This window comes from Giraffa tippelskirchi, chromosome 1 (genome assembly GCF_054371585.1).
Source record: "Giraffa tippelskirchi isolate mGirTip1 chromosome 1, T2T-mGirTip1v1.2.pri, whole genome shotgun sequence".
NCBI lineage: Eukaryota > Metazoa > Chordata > Mammalia > Artiodactyla > Giraffidae > Giraffa > Giraffa tippelskirchi.
Genome location: NC_137275.1, coordinates 142,438,579 through 142,456,564, shown reverse-complemented (window position 1 = coordinate 142,456,564; position 17,986 = coordinate 142,438,579). Strand labels below are relative to the sequence as shown.

The following is a 17,986-nucleotide window of genomic DNA, read 5'->3' as shown; positions in this document are numbered from 1 at the left end:
TTACGGTCTAATACATAAGGTTTGAATTCTTCCACAATTATTTACAGGACCATTGCTCGCATTTTCTGATGGTCTACAGATAATAGCAACATAATACTGAACATGGGTTAATTCATACGGTTCTCTTCATTCTGTCACCAAAGTGTGCTGACTGCATAAATGTGTGACAATGTGCTTACTGATGTGGGTTCCAGGACAGTCAGGCAGGGATGGTGGCTGCCCTCCTGGGAGCAGGGGCAAGGACATCAGAGGCAGGATGAGAGGAATGAGGCAGCAGGAGGTCAGAGCAGCTGAGGGCCAGCACTCCCAGCGGATGAAGAGGAGGGACTGGGAGCAGCAGAAAGCTCTACCTTCAGACAATCTGGGGCTCCTGAGTGTAACTGACATCAGACTTTCATTTCCTCTTCTAAAAAACCAAGACAACTTCAGTAGTGGTCACAGAGGATATCATGTTCATCAGATATAAAGTTTGCAAATTATAGGCCGAGAATCTGAACTTAATGAATGATAGTAGCCTTTCATATCAATATATCTAATAGTAATGTCTTTAGTCCATTCTCAGTTCAGCCAGGAGAAGCTTTGACTGTAAGGCCCTTAACACTGTCAGGGGTCTGCATGTTGAGGCCCCCAATGCAAACTCTAGGAGAGGGGGCTGCCCATAGGATTGTGAAGAAGCAGAGCCCAAGATTCCAGTCTTAGAGAAGTGCCTGGAACATTCTGGAAAAAAATCTTACAGCACTCGAATCCTTTTGCAGAGAACCAGCACCTCAGAAAATTGTCCAAAAAAAAAAAAACCACACACCCACACAAAACAAAACAAAACAAAAACATGGCTGCTCTGTGAAGAATACAAATGAGATAAACTGTCCCTTACCTCATCCTCAGTTAGTCTCAGACCACCTCTGATAATATTATTTTAAGAGAAAGATTTTTTTTAAATAAATTTATTTATTTTAGCTGGGGGCTAATTACTTTACAATATTGTAGTGGTTTTTGCCATACATTGACATGAATCAGCCATGGGTTTACATGTGTTCCCCATCCTGAACGCCCCTCCCACCACCCTCCCCATCCCATCCCTCTGGGTCATCCCATTGCCCCAGACCTGAGCATTTGTCTTATGCATTGAACCTGGAATGGTGTTCTGTTTCACATATGATAATATACATGTTTCAATGCTATTCTCTCAGAACGTCCCACCCTCACCTTCTCCCTCAGAGTCCATAAGACTGTTCTATGCATCTGTGTCTCTTATTCTGTCTCGCATATAGGGTTATCGTCACCATCTTTCAAATTCCATATATATGCATTAGTATACTATATTGGTGTTTTTTTTTCTGGCTTACTTCACTCTGTGTAATGGGCTCCAGTTTCATCCATCTCAATAGAACTGATTCAAATGTATTCTTTTTAATGGCTGAGTAATATTGCATTGTGTATATGTACCACAGCTTCCTTATCCATTCGTCTGCTGATGGGCATCTAGGTTGCTTCCATGTCCTGGCTATTATAAACGGTGCTGCAATGAACATTGGGGTACACGTGTCTCTTTCAATTCTGGTTTCCTCAAAGTGTATGCCCAGCAGTGGGATTTCTGGGTCATGTGGCAGTTCTATTCCCAGTTTTTTAAGGAATCTCCACACTGTTCTCCATAGTGGCTGTACTAGTTTGCATGCCCACCAACAGTGTAAGAGGGTTCCTTTTTCTCCACACCCTCTCCAGCATTTATTGCTTGTAGACTTTTGGATAACAGCTATTCTGACTGGCGTGAAATGGTACCTCATTGTGGTTTTGATTTGCTTTTCTCTAATAATGAGTGATGGTGAGCATCTTTTCATGTGTTTGCTAGCCATCTGTATGTCTTCTTTGGAAAAATGTCTGTTTGGTTCTTTGGCCCACTTTTTGATTGGGTCGTTTATTTTTCTGGAATTCAGCTGCAGGAGTTGCTTGTATATTTTTGAGATTAATTGTTTGTCTGTTGCTTCATTTGCTATTATTTTCTCCCATTCTGAAGGCTGTCTTCTCACCTTGCTTATGGTTTCCTTTGTTGTGCAAAAGCTTTTAATTTTAATTAGGTCCCATTTGTTTATTTTTGCTTTTATTTCTAATATTCTGGGAGGTGAGGTCATGGAGGATCCTGCTGTGGTTTATGTCGGAGAGTGTTTTGCCTATGTTTTCCTCTAGGAGTTTTATAGTTTCTGGTCTTACGTTTAGATCTTTAATCCATTTTGAGTTTATTTTTGTGTATGGTGTTAGCAAGTGTTCTAGTTTCATTCTTTTACAAGTGGTTGACCAGTTATCCCAGCACCACTTGTTAAAGAGATTGTCTTTTCTCTATTGTATATTCTGGCCTCCTTTGAGATAAAGATTTTTTTAAGGGTTAAAGAGACCAGGAAATCGGTTATAAAATGAGACAGGGGAGAGGATGACAAGAAATGGGACATTCCTATACTTTCATCCAGGGAAGGTGGCAACAGTACTTCTAAAGCTATTTCTTGGGTTAGTATTGGAGTAAACTAAGAAAGGACTTATCCTAAGTATGAAATGCAAAAGGCACCAAATCTAAGATGTCAAGATAGATCATATTGTAATTCAATGAATGTTAAAAAATGAAAATGCCAAAACACACACTGAACAAAACATCAAAATTTTAAATAAAGACAAGAAATGACTCCGCATTTGCAGTGCCATGTCTTACAAAGAAAGGTTTCACGTCAATGAACTCTGGGAAATTTACCTTTAGTCTATAAAATTCTTACCAAAGAAAATGAAAAGATCAGACCTGGTAAATTTTTTTAAACTTCCTCAATGCTTTGTACAAGACATTGCCTCTTCTTCCTTCCCTGCTTCCTCCCTCTCTCCCTTCCATTCTTCTTTCCTTTCTTTTTGGCTGCACAGCACTGCATGTGGGATCTCAGCTCCCTAACCAGGCATCAAACTGGCACCTTCTGCATTGAAAGCTCAGTCTTAATCCTTGGACCAGCAGGGACATTTCCCCTAACTCTTCTTTCCACACGACACTCTAGGTGGGGTCCTGGCAGCAGTGTTTCAGAAACCCAGGTTAAATGAAAATGAAGACTGTCACACAGTCACAAAAAATTGTCAAGCAAGAACAGAAATGATCCTGAATATACTAATGAGTTTGCTTCCATTAAAGCAAAGAGAGCAAAATTAAATTCTTGTTGTAATATAAAGAACTGTAGTTGAAATAGAATTTAATAAAATGTGGTTTAATACTCATCCATTTTAATACCATATAGCATATATTTAAGTATTTTCCTTAAAATATTTCAAAATATAAACATTTTAAACAAGCTAAATACAATTAACATTAATTGTATTTAAATATTAATAAACTCATACATATAAAAATACAGTGTTATGAGTGATCTAATATTCCGAATTTTCAGTTAATTAATACTCCCCCACTTCAAGGCCGATACCTTAAAAGACACCCTGAAAGTCCCAGAGCATCTCCAGAGGCGCACAGATCCCCCGTCCTCGGCCCGGGTGGGGACCGCGCTCCGATTCACCCCCAGGGAGTCCCCAACACCGTCTAGTCGTCCCATCGCGGCAGCCAAGTTCCCCATTCCCTGAGCTGTCCTTTCAAGCGTCAGAAACGAGCCCGAATCTGTAAAATCGGCCCCAACTCGCTCTAAGGCTCCGCCTCAAACATCTTAGTAAACGTATTTTCCTTGTAAAGACGTGCCAAGTCGCTCAGTTCTGCCCGACTGTTTGAGACCTCCATGGGCTGTAGCCCACCAGGCTCCTCTGTCCTGGGGATTCTCCAGGCAAGAATACTGGAGTGGGTGCTAGTTCCTGCTCGAGGGGAACCTTCCCAACCCAGGGATCGAACCCAGGTCTCCCGCATTGCAGGCGAGTTCTTTACCGTCTGAGTCACCATGAAAGACCTTTGTAAATATGGCTTCGCTCAAGTTTCTGGGCGAAAAGGAAGCACAAAACTCAGGGGAAAGCAGAAAACGCAAGGTTCCGGGCTTGCCACCACACAAAAATGTCTCTGGCGAGGGCTCGGAAGTGAAACTTTCTTAGTGCACTATTAAAGTCGCACCAACTCGGTCTCTGGGCAGCGACTCCTTTCCTCTGGCTGCCAAACCCGCTGAAACGAAGTCTCTGAACTGGCAAACTCCCTAATAAAAGCGATAAAAAGACATCCTCCGCCCTCTTGCGGCCTGCTAGAGAAGCGCGCTGTGCCGGGACCGGGCGAAGAAACCTTTCGCTCATTGATTAGTGGTGTCCGTGCGCCCCCTATTGGCCTTCTAGTGAATCACGGAAACTCTCTATGGCCAAGATCTATTTGCTGGTGGCAGGAGTGATGCTCTGCTCCATCCCTGCTTGTCCTCTTGACAACAAGGAAATCTTCATACATTTGAGACAGATGAAAACGATTCCCTCTCAGTCATGCCTAGAGCACAGACACGACTTCAAGCTTCCTTGGAGAAGAGAGAATATCACCCCAATCCAGATGACTCAAGGCACCTGTTATCACCAACTGATGCTCCAGCAGATCTTCAACCTCTTCACCATGGAGAGCAGCTGTGCTGCTTGGAACAGCACCCTCCTCGACAAACTGCTATCCAGCCTGGCTCAGAGCCTGGAACAGCTGGAAGAAGTGACTCTGGATTGTCCCGATTTGCAAATTGCTGTCGGGAAGTATTTCCAAGGAATCTATGTCTACCTGAAGGGAAAGGAATACAGCCCCTGTGCCTGGGAGGTTGTCAGGGTGGAAATTGAGAAGTGCCTTTCCCTCATGTAAGAGTCCTCAAGAAAAGTCAACAGATAAAATGAAAATTATACTTGTGACAACCCTCTACTCAGTCAGATTGTTGTTTTCTTAACTTTCCAAAGTGATCTGGACGTCTGTTTGCTTACAAGCTGAAAAATGTCTGAAATAAAAATTGTAGTTTTACAAAAATATTTAGAAGAAAAACAAAGTCTCTTTCCTTAAATAAACAATTTTATAACAATGTAAAAAAGCTTTATGTATTTGAGGGTATTTACTGTTTTCAACATCTGAAGTTTACTTTTTTATGGAAGTTTTTAGGGGAGTATGTTGTTAAAGGCATTTGTTAGTGAATCTCATGTTTAACCTCTGTAACAGGTAAACAGAAAAGTGCCAGGAATTTGATTCTAATGGAAACTTTTCTTTCCTTCTTTGAAGAGCACAATGCAGGCCTTCTTGATCAACTGAATCTTCTAGTTTGCTCTTCTCCAAAAAGTGAGTCAGGGAAATGGATCCCCTTGTTTTGCAATTATTCCATTATTAATGTGTGACTTCAATTTTGTCTGTATTACTTGAGTCTATTCTCCTTGAAGGCAAAGGGAAAAGAGTAGTGGATCACATGGGATGTTTCCAAGGGCCAGGACTACACGGGGGTAACAGCACTTCTGCTCACATAACCCGGCCCAGACTTATCCTCACAGGAGTTTGCAAGGAAGTTTGGAAATGATTGGATGATTAAGACAGAAGGAGACAAGTTCAGTGCACAAGAACATTTTTTCATTATTTGTCCTAATGGAGCTCTGGGTGGGTGTGTAAGGGGAAAACCAATGTTCTTGCTTGCACACCCTCTGATTTAAACTCTTATTTCATATTTTCAGCTTGGGGAAGATGACAGAGATGTCACTTAGAGTTCACAGGATCATAGACTATTTGAAAGAAGCATTCAGATTGACTCGCAAAGGCAGAGGCTAATGAGGAAAAGAATTACAACTGTAGACAATCTGTTTCCTTACTACCTGAGGGAGACAAGGAAAGAGTGATCAGGCAGCTCCTTGCAAGTACTTGAGAATCACTGAACTAAAAGTGGACAGAAAGTCCTCCACTCACCATACCTTCCAAATATTGAAAATGCAAGCTTGAATAAACTATTTCTGCAAATGATCTTTAAAAAGTATATCACACAATATTTCATCATATCTTCCCTTGTAGAAACTTGAAGAATCTTTAAATTGTGTTCTCACATCATATATATCTAATAGATATTGCTATTATTGTTTCTTCTATCATTACCATCCTTGTGAATTGATGTTACATGACTATTGATTGAGCTCAAGAAATGTTACGGCCCACACTAGACATCTAGGAAACGGGGTTCAGTAAGATAATTCCTCTCCCTTCAGAAATTTCACAGACTCTGGAGGTATTCTGAGGATAAAACAGGGCATGTAATATCTTACTATTCAAGCTTCTTCAACAAAATAGCATAGACTGGGTAGTTTGCAAAGAGCAGAAATACATTGCTCAAACTTAGTTCTCAAGTCTGGATATCCCAGAAATGCGTGTCAGCTTGGTCCAGTTGTAGTGAGAGCCTGCTTCAGGTCTCATACTGCAGAGTTCTCCTTGTATCATCACAGGGCAGCAGAGGGAGTGGTTTATATCCACCTCTTTTATAAGGGCCTTATTTCCTTTTGTGAGGCCTCCATCTTCACACCCTAATCACCTCCCCAAAGGTCTGTCACCTGATATCATTACTTTGGGGGTTACGACCTCATGATATGACTTTGGTGGGGTCCTAACCATGCAGAACATAAAGGTCTTTAACATCTACATGCTTGGCATGTAGGAGTAAGAATATAGTCACACTGAGCAAAAAAGAATGGGCAGGTTAGCAGGCAAAATAAGGAGACAACGGGTTCAGATCCAAACTCTAGATTTTCAACCTGTTGTAAGGCTTTAATTATTACATGTCAAAAACTGGAAGCCAAACTGAAATGAAGCTCACCAGTCATGCAATGGAATAAAATAGAGCATGGAAATGATTATTCATATTCTTTGTGAGGAGTCTCTGAAGTATCTCAGGATCAATGTAGTAGTAATTGCCATGTCGGTAAAGATCCACCAAAGAGTATTGTGGTAAACTGCCTGGTTGCTGTGAGCTGTGACCATCAGGGAGAGTTTGAGTTCAGATACATGGCTCTGTGTATGACACCAGGCATGTTCTTTTCTGTCATGACTTCAGTTCAATTCAGTCGTTCAGTCATATCTGACTCCTTGTGACGCCATGAACTGCAGCATGCCAGGCTTCCTTGTCCATCACCAACTCCCAGAGCTTGCTTAAACTTATGTCCATTGAGTAAGTGATCCCATCCAACCATCTCATCCTCTGTCGTCCCCTTCTCCTCCTGCCTTCAATCATTCCCAGCATCAGGGTCTTTTCCAATGAGTCAGTTCTTCTCATCAGGTGGCCAAAGAATTGGAATTTCAGCATCAGTCCTTCCAGTGCATATTCAGGACTAATTTCCTTTAGGATGGACTGGTTTCTTCTCCTTGCAACCCAAGGGATTCTCAAGAGTCTTCTCCAACACCACAGTTCAAAAGCATCAATTCTTTGGCAATCAGGTTTATGGTCCAGCTTTCACATCCATACATGGCTACTGGAAAAACCATAGCTTTGACCATACGGACCTTTGTGGCCAAAGTAATGTCTCTGCTTTTTAATATGCTGTCTAGGTTGGTCATAGCTTTTCTTCCAAGGAGCAAGTGTATTTTAATTTCGTGGCTGTAGTTACCAACTGCAGTGATTTTGGAGCCCAAGAAAATAGTGTGTCATTCTTTCCATTGTTTCCCCATCTATTAGTCATGAAGTAATGGTACTGGAAGCCGTGTTCTTAGTTTTTTGAATGTTTTAAGTTTTAAGCCAGCTTTTTCACTCTCCTCTTTCACTTTCATCAAGAGGCTCTTTAGTTCCTCTTCCCTTTCTGCCTTAAGGGTGGTGTCATCTGCATATCTGAGGTTATTGATATTTCTCCCCGCAATCTTGATTCCAGCTTGTGCTTCATCCAGCCTGGCATTTCATATGATGTACTCTGGATATAAGTTAAATAAGCAGGGTGACAGTATACAGTCTTGATGTGCTCTTTTCCCAGTTTGGAACCAGTCTTTTGTTCCATGTCCGGTGCTAACTGTTGCTTCTTGACATGCATACAAATTTCTCAGGAGGCGGGTAAGATCGTCTGGTATTCTTATCTCTTGAAGTGTTTTCCACAGTTTGTTCTGATCCACATGGTCAAAGGCTTTAGCCTAATCAATGCAGCAGAAGTAGATGTTTTCTGGAATCCTGACTTGGTTGAGGACAATTAGGGGTGAGGCATCCGCCCGAGTTCAATATAGTGCTAGGCAAAGGCTGAAAAGTGTGTTGCACTTGCTACTTGAATCCCCAGACCACATGTGCCTTCAAGGAAGGAGACTCCTAGTGGTTTTAGCAACAAACTCAGTATGACTGGTTCCAGCAGGAATAGAGTGGAAATACCAGCCGCTGTCGTGTATAATTCCAGGAATTAGGGCCCAGGGGAAGAAAAATAGCTTGGTCAGTTGTAAATGCCTTCCCGTAGTAGGAGGAAATCTGAGAAACTGCTTTAGCTAAAATTACTTGTTGAGGACTTCTCTGGTAGTGCATTGAATAAGAATCTTTCTTCAGGAGAGACAGATTTGATTGCTGGTCAAGGAAGATTCCACCTGCCACGGAACAACGAAGACAGTGCTCCACTGTTACTGAGCCCCTGCTCTAGAGCCCACACGCTGCAACTACTGCAGCCTGCATGCTAGAGCCTGAAGAAGACTGCACAACAGGAAAACCAGGCACTGAAAGGAAGAATGATTCCCAATTGCCACAACTAGAGAAAGCCCAGGCAAAGCAATGAAGACCCAGGGTAGCCAAAAGTGGATAAATAAATAAATAATAAAAAAATAATTTGAGCGATTACACTGGGCCTGGTAAGGGGACACCACAGAGAAGAAAACACAGTTCAGTTACTACAGAGCTGATTTGCCAAAGATAATCACATACCTACTATCTGAAGTTCCGAATATAGGGGGCTTTCACAGCATAAAATCCACTGTAAAATCAAAAGAATTCAGGACCAGAGCCAAAAGTTAAATCTTCCCATGAAATAAACAATGTTTTTCCCATTTGGAATTAATTACAAAGATGATTTCCTATTATTTGAAAATAATAGACTTGTATTGGAACTCGAAAGTCATTTGGGAAATCTGAAATTGAATGTAAAAGAACAGAGAAAAAGATTCAAATGGATGGTGATTCCTAAATCATGCTTTCTCACCGGGGATAATGCTGCTTCCATGCAGGCAGACATTAGTTTTCTGGAATATGAACAAATATTGTCATTACAATGATTAGTTATTACATGTCAAAGCTCAACCTGATACACCAAAATCTAACCCCTTCGTATTTATTTCTGTCTGTGGCCTTTCTTATGTAGCATACATAAAGGAAGCATTGAGATTGAGTTTATGGAATATAAACAAATTGTATACAAGATCAGTGGTGCAACCCAAGGGGACTAAATGGGTCACTGGAGGACTTTCCATCATTTGCTTGATCTCAAAGCCATATTGTGAGAGGTGGCCTTTCTGTACTTAGGAGCAACCGTTGTCTGTCTCGTGCGTGTTGCTTATGTTTGAACCTCAGTGTGATTTGGGCTCCAGACATTAAATAAAAATGGAAATTGTATTTGTAAATAAAGTACAAAAATATTCTATTTTCTGACATAATTCTACAAAGGTGGTTCAACATGTCAAAGTATTAAAGAGAAAAAATGTTGATAATATCCAGATGAATATCTAGCAGGCAGTAAAACTAAAAATTACTTTCTGACATAAAGAAAATTCAATGATAAATACTTAAAATAAATATCAAAGAACTATTTTTAAGTTATTCAATGATTTGAGCAGCTTTGAATGACTTTTAAGTATCTCTATACCTTGGCATTATTATAAAGTATTAATGTAAATTTTATTTCAATATGGAATTGGATATATATCTCCTTATATAAGTAAACATATGACATTAAAAGTCACTCTGAAAACTGAATTTATAAAGTTAAAATAAAATTCCGTAGCTTTCACATTTATATTATAGCTTAAAATTTTATGTTATTCTTAACTACACTGAATACAAAGAGTAGATTTACACTTCCTTTTTCTATGTACAGAGAAAAGATATCCATAGAGTACATAAATACATACACGGTATATCTGTGTTATCAAAATTTCACAGTGCAGTGCAATTTAGAAAACATATCTAAAAAGGCTCTGTGGGCAGAAAAAAGAAGGGCAACATGAAAAAATAATGATTCAGAAGCGCTGCCCTAACCCACTGGAGAGTGCAGATTGAAAAGCAAAAACAAAAGTAGAAAGTGAGAGGGAACTTTCAGAAAATGGAAACCATGGGCTCCTATTTAAGACACAGGCGTGAAGGAAGGTCTTCAGAGAACCTAGAGGGCACGTTCACAGAGTCACCCACCTCCCCAGGCCAGCAGCATCTGCAAGGTCCCCGATGGCCCCAGCCTGGTCCTTACTCCTGGCCCTGCTGCTGCTCAGCTGCAGCTCCACCTGCTCTCTGGGCTGCCAGATGCCTCACACCCACAGCCTGGCCAACAGGAGGGTCCTGACGCTCCTGCAACAACTGAGGAGGGTCTCCCCTTCCTCCTGCCTGCAGGACAGAAATGACTTCGCATTCCCCCAGGAGGCGCTGGGTGGCAGCCAGTCGCAGAAGGCTCAAGCCATCTCTGTGCTCCACGAGGTGACCCAGCACACCTTCCAGCTCTTCAGCACAGAGGACTCGGCCGCTGCGTGGGACGACAGCCTCCTGGACAAGCTCCGCTCCGCACTGGATCAGCAGCTCACTGACCTGCAAGCCTGTCTGAGGCAGGAGGAGGGGCTGCAAGGGGCTCCCCTGCTCAAGGGGGACTCTGGCCTGGCCGTGAGGAAATACTTCCACAGAATCACTCTCTATCTGCAAGAGAAGAGACACAGCCCTTGTGCCTGGGAGGTTGTCAGAGCAGAAGTCATGAGAGCCTTCTCTTCCTCAACAAACTTGCAGGAGAGATTCAGGAGGAAGGACTGACACACACCTGGTTCAACAGGGAAATGATTCTCATGGACCAACAAGACCACACTTCCTCCTGCGCTGCCATGTCAAGGACTCTCATTTCCACTGTCATCATGCACTGAATTGAATTAATTTGTCACATGATTTCAGGAATATTAGCCAACATCATGTTCTACTCTATAGGCACTGGTTCCTCACAGATGCCAAAGCTGATCTACCTACGTATTTAACTACCTGGACATTTATTTATCTATTTTAATATTTATTTACCTGTTTATAAATATTTAAATTATTTTGTTGATAAAACAGTGTGTATGTATACTTATGGGAAAATGGACATTTTGTATTCAGTTATTTTATGATTGTGATGATTGTGATTTTCTTCCTTTATTAAATTTTAACTGTAAAAAACTTATTTTGTTCTTTCGTTAAAACAGAAACACCAATCCTGAATGGCAACTTAATTAAAAAATGCGTTTTACAATTCCTTGACCCCTCTTAGGATTTAGACGTTAGAGGTAAAAATATTCTAGCTCTAGCTGTGTTGTTTGTTGCTCTGAGGACCTTGAAGGGAACATAACTACTCCAATACCTTTTGTAACTCTGATTTTTTTCAAAACAAGTAACCTGAAACTAATGATCTCAAAAAAAAAAATTCCATCTTCAGGATTTGATGCATTCTTGGGAAGGATTTTCTGCCTCTTGTTGGTTCTAGAATTCTTTCCCTGGAAAAAGTTGTAGAGATGCTTGAAGATGTGGTATACAGTTGGCGAGAGGTCAGGTGAATATCTTATCCTCACACTCAAATATCACCATCATTCACTTCCTCCCAGTGTAGAAATCCCCAGCGTGCTCTCCTCATTCACTCTGCATGAAGTGTCCTCTCCATTCATACGGCTGTGTCCTTCTCCATTACGGTTTCTGGTTGTGAATTTCCCCTTACGACTGCAAACCACCAACTAAAAGCAGAACCTGAGTGAAAGTTCTAGATTTGTCAGATACTCTTCTATGACTTCACCTGCTCTGCCTGCCAAGCACTGCAGGTCCAGACTGTCCAGCCTCCCAGCGAAACACAGTAAATAGAGGGAACCCCACCCCTCAGAAACAATGGTGGAGACACCAGGGGCTCCTCTGAGTGTCTACCTGGGCTCTTCCACGTGCTGTTTACACTAGGAGGAACTCACCTGGATCAGGAATCTCATTTGCTCAAAAAGCCCAAAGCGCAGGAAACTTGGATTTGAAAGTCAGCAGCAGCTTGAGAACTTGGAAGGAGAACAGAGATGTTTAAAGTGTTCACTGGAGCAGCAGCGGGTCCTCAGGACACGGAACAACACAGATGAGCTGCACTGAGGCAAGTGTTTCTCCACAACATTACTTTTCAGAGGATGAAAAGATTGAAATGGATGCTGAGAGCACAGAGAAAGAGCACAAATGCCTGGCCACTAGCTGTGTCCCCAGCACGGGTGACATTCATACCACAGCAGCCTGCAGAGTCCTGGAAGGGGCGAGGGTCACTCCCGTCACAGCTGCAGACTTGTTTCTTCCTTAGGACCCAGCAAGTTATCACAGACCAGGGCAAGAGGTGCCTGGGGACAATGCAATCCGAGGAAGTTCTTAAAGTCCATCATGATGTCTTTGCATCTTTGAGAGATAAACACAATCAAACAAGATTGAATAGAAGGGACACAGACAGAGCTTTTAATACATTTAGCAACAGTGGGACAGAGCTTTCCGCACAGGACATATGTTAGTCATGTACACACTGGAAGATCACAATTTCTTAAAGTAACAAAGATCTTTGTGGAAATTCATGTATTTAATGTAGGCAATCGTCAGGACATTGATGGACCAATCATCTTTCTCTTCTTTCCAGTTGGGACATATAGCACTGAGTAGCTAGATATAAAGTCAGAGGGATTTTTAAAATAATTTTATTTAATTATTCATTTTTCACTGTGCTGTGTCTTCACTGCCGCACACTTTTCTCTACCTGTGGCAAAGGTGGGTACTCTCTAGGTGTGGGGCACAGGCTTCTCACCGTGGTAGCTTCTCTTGCTGGGGAGCACAGGCTTCGGTAGTGGTGGTCCCGGGGTCTAGAGCACAGGCTCAATAGCTGTGGCACACGGGCTCAGCTGTTCTGCAGCATGTGGCATCCTCTAGGACCACATGTGGTTCTATTGGCAGCTGGACTCGTTACCACTGAGCCACCATAGAGGACCCTCAGAGAACATTTAAAGACCATTGAGAGGTTTGGAAACCTTCTTGAGGATTAGGGTCCTAAACAAGTAAACAACAGTCTGATATTATTGCTGAAAATATCATTTCACTAACAAATTATTTTCTAAATAACCTTTTCAGGTCAATTCTATAGTATTACTTAAAGATGTTTAATAGCTTGAGCTAGAAATTAAAAAAAAAAAAAGATAACTCTACAAGGCATTGAGGCTTACTTCACAATGCAAGCCAGTCTCTCCCTGCTAAGGAGAAAATTTTTCACTGCTTCTGTCTAGGAAGCAAACATGCTCTTCCATCCTGGTCACACACAGGCCTCCTCAACACCCACATCTTGAGCAGAAGTTGGGAAATAAAGAGCAGAGGTTCTTCACTGGACTCTCAGTAGACAACAGGATGCCCCGTCTGGACTGGAGGCGAGAAATGCAGGGCCTTCCTTTAGAATGAGAACAGCAGGTTAGCTGAGGAGGTCCCCTGGAAGGGGTCCTTGGCAAACAACAGCAACAATAAAACCCAAAACATGACTCCTGAGAGTTCATTTTATCTGGAGGACTTGCTGAGGACTACAGGCTGGAGGACAGCCTCTCCTTCGCTCTGAGGAACTGCCCCACGGACGTAGGGGAGGTCAGTATGCACGTGATTGTGGGGAAGGGGTGACGTGCAGATAAGCTCACATTTTGGGAGAATGTGGCTGAGAATCAGGAGGAACAGATGTCTCTCTGAAAGATTTTAGAGCTTTTCTACCCATGAGAAGTTGTAAAAATGGGGTTCATAAATTTTCTCTGGAAATTATTTAACTCTCAGAAGGCCTCTTGTGTCAGTTTTCCCAGAGCACACAGTGCCTCGTTCCTGATCTCAACCCTGAACTCCTAGCAGGGCGTGTTGGAGGTCAGGGACTGCAGTGGGTAGCGACTTCATTCTGCAGAACCTGATGCTGACGGATGTTTTCGTTGTCATTCTGAAGGAGAAACGTCAGAGCTAATGTGGCGAGAACCTGTTAGATGCTTTTTCTTTGTACTTAAACTCACAAGAAAGGTCAAGAGGTTAAAATACATAGAAAGTAGGGCTCACCTCTCATAGGGTTAATAAAATTATTTTACTATATGTCATCGAAGAAACCACTCATAAAATCTTAGGCTTCCTTCTGTGAGGCTTGTGTGATAGGACTTCCCCAACCAGGGATTAAAATCAGGTCACAGCAGTGAAAGTGCTGGACAATGAGAAAACTCCTGCTTTTCTTTGTGCTGGCAGAACAGTTTATTCCCTTCCAACTACTTAATAGTAATTTTGTATATTTATGATTAGGTCTTAGTTTTGCGGACTTCAGACCATACCCTCTGGCCCTACAAAACAACAGATAGTGACCCTCTGGCATTTGAAATGGATTAAGGGGTCTTTGTCAACTCATTCTCCTCCAATCACTTATTTCATTGGTTCCTTCATGTCATGTTCATTTGCACCCTTCCTTTTTTTTTTTTTCAATGGAATCTTTCAGACAAATCAAAGCCCCAAGGTTTGCTCTTGAATCTTTGCTATGATTGGAATAGTTCATTTGTCTAGATTTCTATTTTTCTCCAGGAGTATAAGTAACTGTGACCCTAAGAGTTAATGAGAGGATTCAGTTAAAATTCTAAAGAACTTGAAAAGTGGCTAGTCCATTAGCAGCAGGCAATAAAATTCACCTATTATTTTTAATATCATAATTACTATTATCCAGATTAAGATCAGGATGTTTTGGAATCATTTAATTCCATTTCATTCTAGTTTTTTTCAAAGCATCTTCTCACTGCCTGAGTGGATTTATTACCTAGACAGATGCTCAGCAAAGCTGGTCTCCAAGACGCTGCCAGAGAGGGTTAGTGTTCCAGCAATTGGCATTCTAGCTGTCCATCTCTAGTTAGGTGATGGATATGACTTCTTCCTTCTCGCCTGAAACTAATCCTACGTGGATTAGTTGAAAGAAAAATGAGGTAGCTGATCTTGCAAAGCAAAGGGCAGTCACTTGACCTGGGACTTAACCTTCGTTGAGCTTCTGTCAGAAGCAGCCATGTCCCAGCCTTTCTGTGGTTCATACTGGCCTCATGCTTCCCCTCTGTCACAGCCTCATCCCCAGCTGTGCTGCACTGAAGTTTGCTAACTCAGAATACATCATTGTGTTGGGGAAAATCACTTCCCTTCATTCATATTCAGACATTCAAACTTAGATTAGTTTTCTTTTTGCCCACAAAAGAACTGTGGAATTTTACTTTCTAGGAAGGTAGCAAAGGGAAACAACAACAAAAAAACTAAAGTCTTAAAAATGATAGAGACACAGCCCCTCTGCCTTCTTTACTTCCCTTTATTGTTCTTACCTCAGCTTGAATTAGAACCAGGGCAGGAGCAGCAAGACAAATCCTGACCAACAAGTCCCTAAATGACTGTAGAAACTCTAAGTGAAAATTTACACTCAAGTAAAGGAAAGAAGGCTCTTTCTCCCTGAACGAGTAGCCTGGTTCTCACTGTCCTTCATTCTCAGAGGGAGAAAGAGACAGAGGAACAGAGATGCCCAGTGGAATCGACTGCCTGAATGAATGACTGATACTCACTAGATTCTGTGTCATAAGCTTCCAATGAGAGACAACACCAGCACTGAATCTCCTTCCTCTAACTCAGAAACTCTGAGCAGAAAAGTGGTGAACAGTTTAAGTAAAAGTGTTGAATAATAAAAACTTTCACATTTGATTGACAAATATCCAAGTGGATGGGTACATTTGAAGTTATTGGGAAATAGGTAAAATTAATAGTTTCAATTGATGACATTTTCTTTGATCATATTGTGAATACAAAAATGAAAAACAAAAAAGGAAGTAAAAGTGTATACAAATGTTTAGAAAATGAAAACTATCATGTTCCCTATTTAATGGCCTTGCTTAGAAAGCCATGACATCAGAGAACCTACCTCAAGGTTCACCCAGACGCCGTCTCAGCCAGCCCAGCAGCAGCCTCATCTTCCCCATGGCCTTCGTGCTCTCTCTACTGATGGCCCTGGTGCTGTTCAGCTACAGCCCTGGAGGATCCCTGGGCTGTGACTGGTCTCAGAAACACGTGCTGGTTGGCAGGAAGAACCTCAGGCTCCTGGGCCAAATGAACAGGCTCTCCCCTCACTTCTGTTTGCAGGACAGAAAAGACTTCGCTTTCCCCAAGGAGATGGTGGAGGGCGGCCAGCTCCAGGAGGACCAGGCCTTCTCTTTCCTCCATGAGATGCTCCAGCAGAGCTTCAACCTCTTCGACACAGAGCGCTCCTCTGCTGCCTGGGACACCACCCTCCTGAAGCAGCTCCGCACTGGCCTCCTTCAGCAGCTGGAGGGCCTGGACGCCTGCCTGGGGCAGGTGATGGGAGAGGAAGACTCTGCCCTGGGTAGGACGGACCCCACAGAGGCCGTGAAGAGGTACTTCCAGGGCATCCATGTCTACCTGCAAGAGAAGGAATACAGCGACTGCGCCTGGGAAATCGTCAGAGGGGAGATCATGAGATCCTTGTCTTCATCAACCAGCTTGCAAGAAAGCTTAAGAAATATCAGTGGAGACCTGAACTCACCTTGACATGACTCTCACTGACTAAGATGACACATCATCCATGTATACTCTCCTGGGGTCATTTCTGAACAGTCTGAATTCTGCTTTAGCCACCAAATTTATTGAATTAACTCAGCCAATACATGTTATTAGTAATAAGCAAGTAGATATATAAGTATTCAGGTGGAGGGGGATCAATCCTTAAGCGATGCCTGCTCTAATGTTACTTATTTATTCTGTATTTATTTAGTTAATGTAATATTTTATCTCATATTTTTATTTTCATATAAAATATGTGTATGTTTACAGTGTATTAAAATTTAGAAACTATATTCCCCTATTTCATTACAATTGTAATTTTTTATTTATTAAATAGTTATCAAGATAAATTATTTGAGTTTTTAGTTTGAAAACCTAAATCCTTATTTTGTCTACATACAGCTATCACAAAATAGTATTTGTTCACTTTATACTATGGAACAGTTCTATCACTTTCTAGGAAACATTTGTCAAAACGTCGAATTCTGGGAATTTTCCGTGGGTGCAGTTGTTAGAACTCTGACTTTCCCTCCTGGGTGCCTTGGTTGAGGAACTAAGAGCGTATAAGCTGTGGAGGGTGCCAAAAAGAAAAAAGGTAGAAAGGAATTATGAAATTGTAGAAAATGGTTAGTTTTGATGCCCTAGGCATAACTAATTGGTACCCACTCATTAAAGAATGGTTGATGCAAATATCTGAGGGAGGACGTCACCTCCTGCTGGACACCTGATGACATACGGTGTGGACTGGCTGCTCCTGACTCCTATTACTCTGTCTCCACCTTCTCCTCAGTACTCCCTTCCTGAGCAGTTCACTCCCTTACACAGTAACTTCACTGCCTCCAACACAGGAGCTCTGTTCTGTGCTGGTTTCTCGCTGCATGGTGTAGTCAGAGTGGAAGCCACAGGAAAAGAGCCCAAGTAAAGGGGAGTTCTAGAAATTCCAAAACCTCTGAATCCCAGCTCTGCTATTTACCAGCAGAGTGACCCTGAAAAATATCACAAACACAACAGGTGAGTTTCCTCATCTTTAATATGGGGACAATAAGAGTGGTTTTCATACAATTACTGTTTGGATTCAATGAACTGATATCACACAAGAGGCATCAAGTGCTCCTGGCAGAAATGATCAGGCCAGTGAGAATCACAGAGTGGCTGCCCTCAGGGAGGAGACAGGACAGCTTCCCTGAGACAGTGACTGGAAGGCAATAATAGAAAGCTCCTAGGCCCCTGGCAAAGGTATTTTCTTTTCAACTTTGGTGCTAGTTTCATAGTGCTTTCAGTGTGGGAAC

General features: G+C 42.0%; 3 protein-coding genes across 3 annotated transcripts; all 3 read left to right on the top strand.

The window, feature by feature from the left end:
- The first annotated feature begins 4,300 nt into the window (after positions 1-4,300).
- LOC145546304 (interferon omega-1-like) lies at positions 4,301-4,774 on the top strand. The gene has a single exon (XM_081593192.1). The coding sequence runs from the start codon at positions 4,301-4,303 to the stop codon at positions 4,772-4,774; it is 474 nt and encodes a 157-aa protein (XP_081449318.1).
- Positions 4,775-10,316: 5,542 nt separating this feature from the next.
- LOC145540813 (interferon alpha-H-like) lies at positions 10,317-10,886 on the top strand. The gene has a single exon (XM_081580289.1). It carries the CDS (start codon positions 10,317-10,319, stop codon positions 10,884-10,886), a length of 570 nt encoding a protein of 189 aa, XP_081436415.1.
- Positions 10,887-16,097: 5,211 nt separating this feature from the next.
- Positions 16,098-16,731, top strand: LOC145538098 (interferon omega-1-like). Its single transcript, XM_081569493.1, has one exon. The coding sequence runs from the start codon at positions 16,098-16,100 to the stop codon at positions 16,683-16,685; it is 588 nt and encodes a 195-aa protein (XP_081425619.1). The 3' UTR covers positions 16,686-16,731.
- Positions 16,732-17,986: the final 1,255 nt, after the last annotated feature.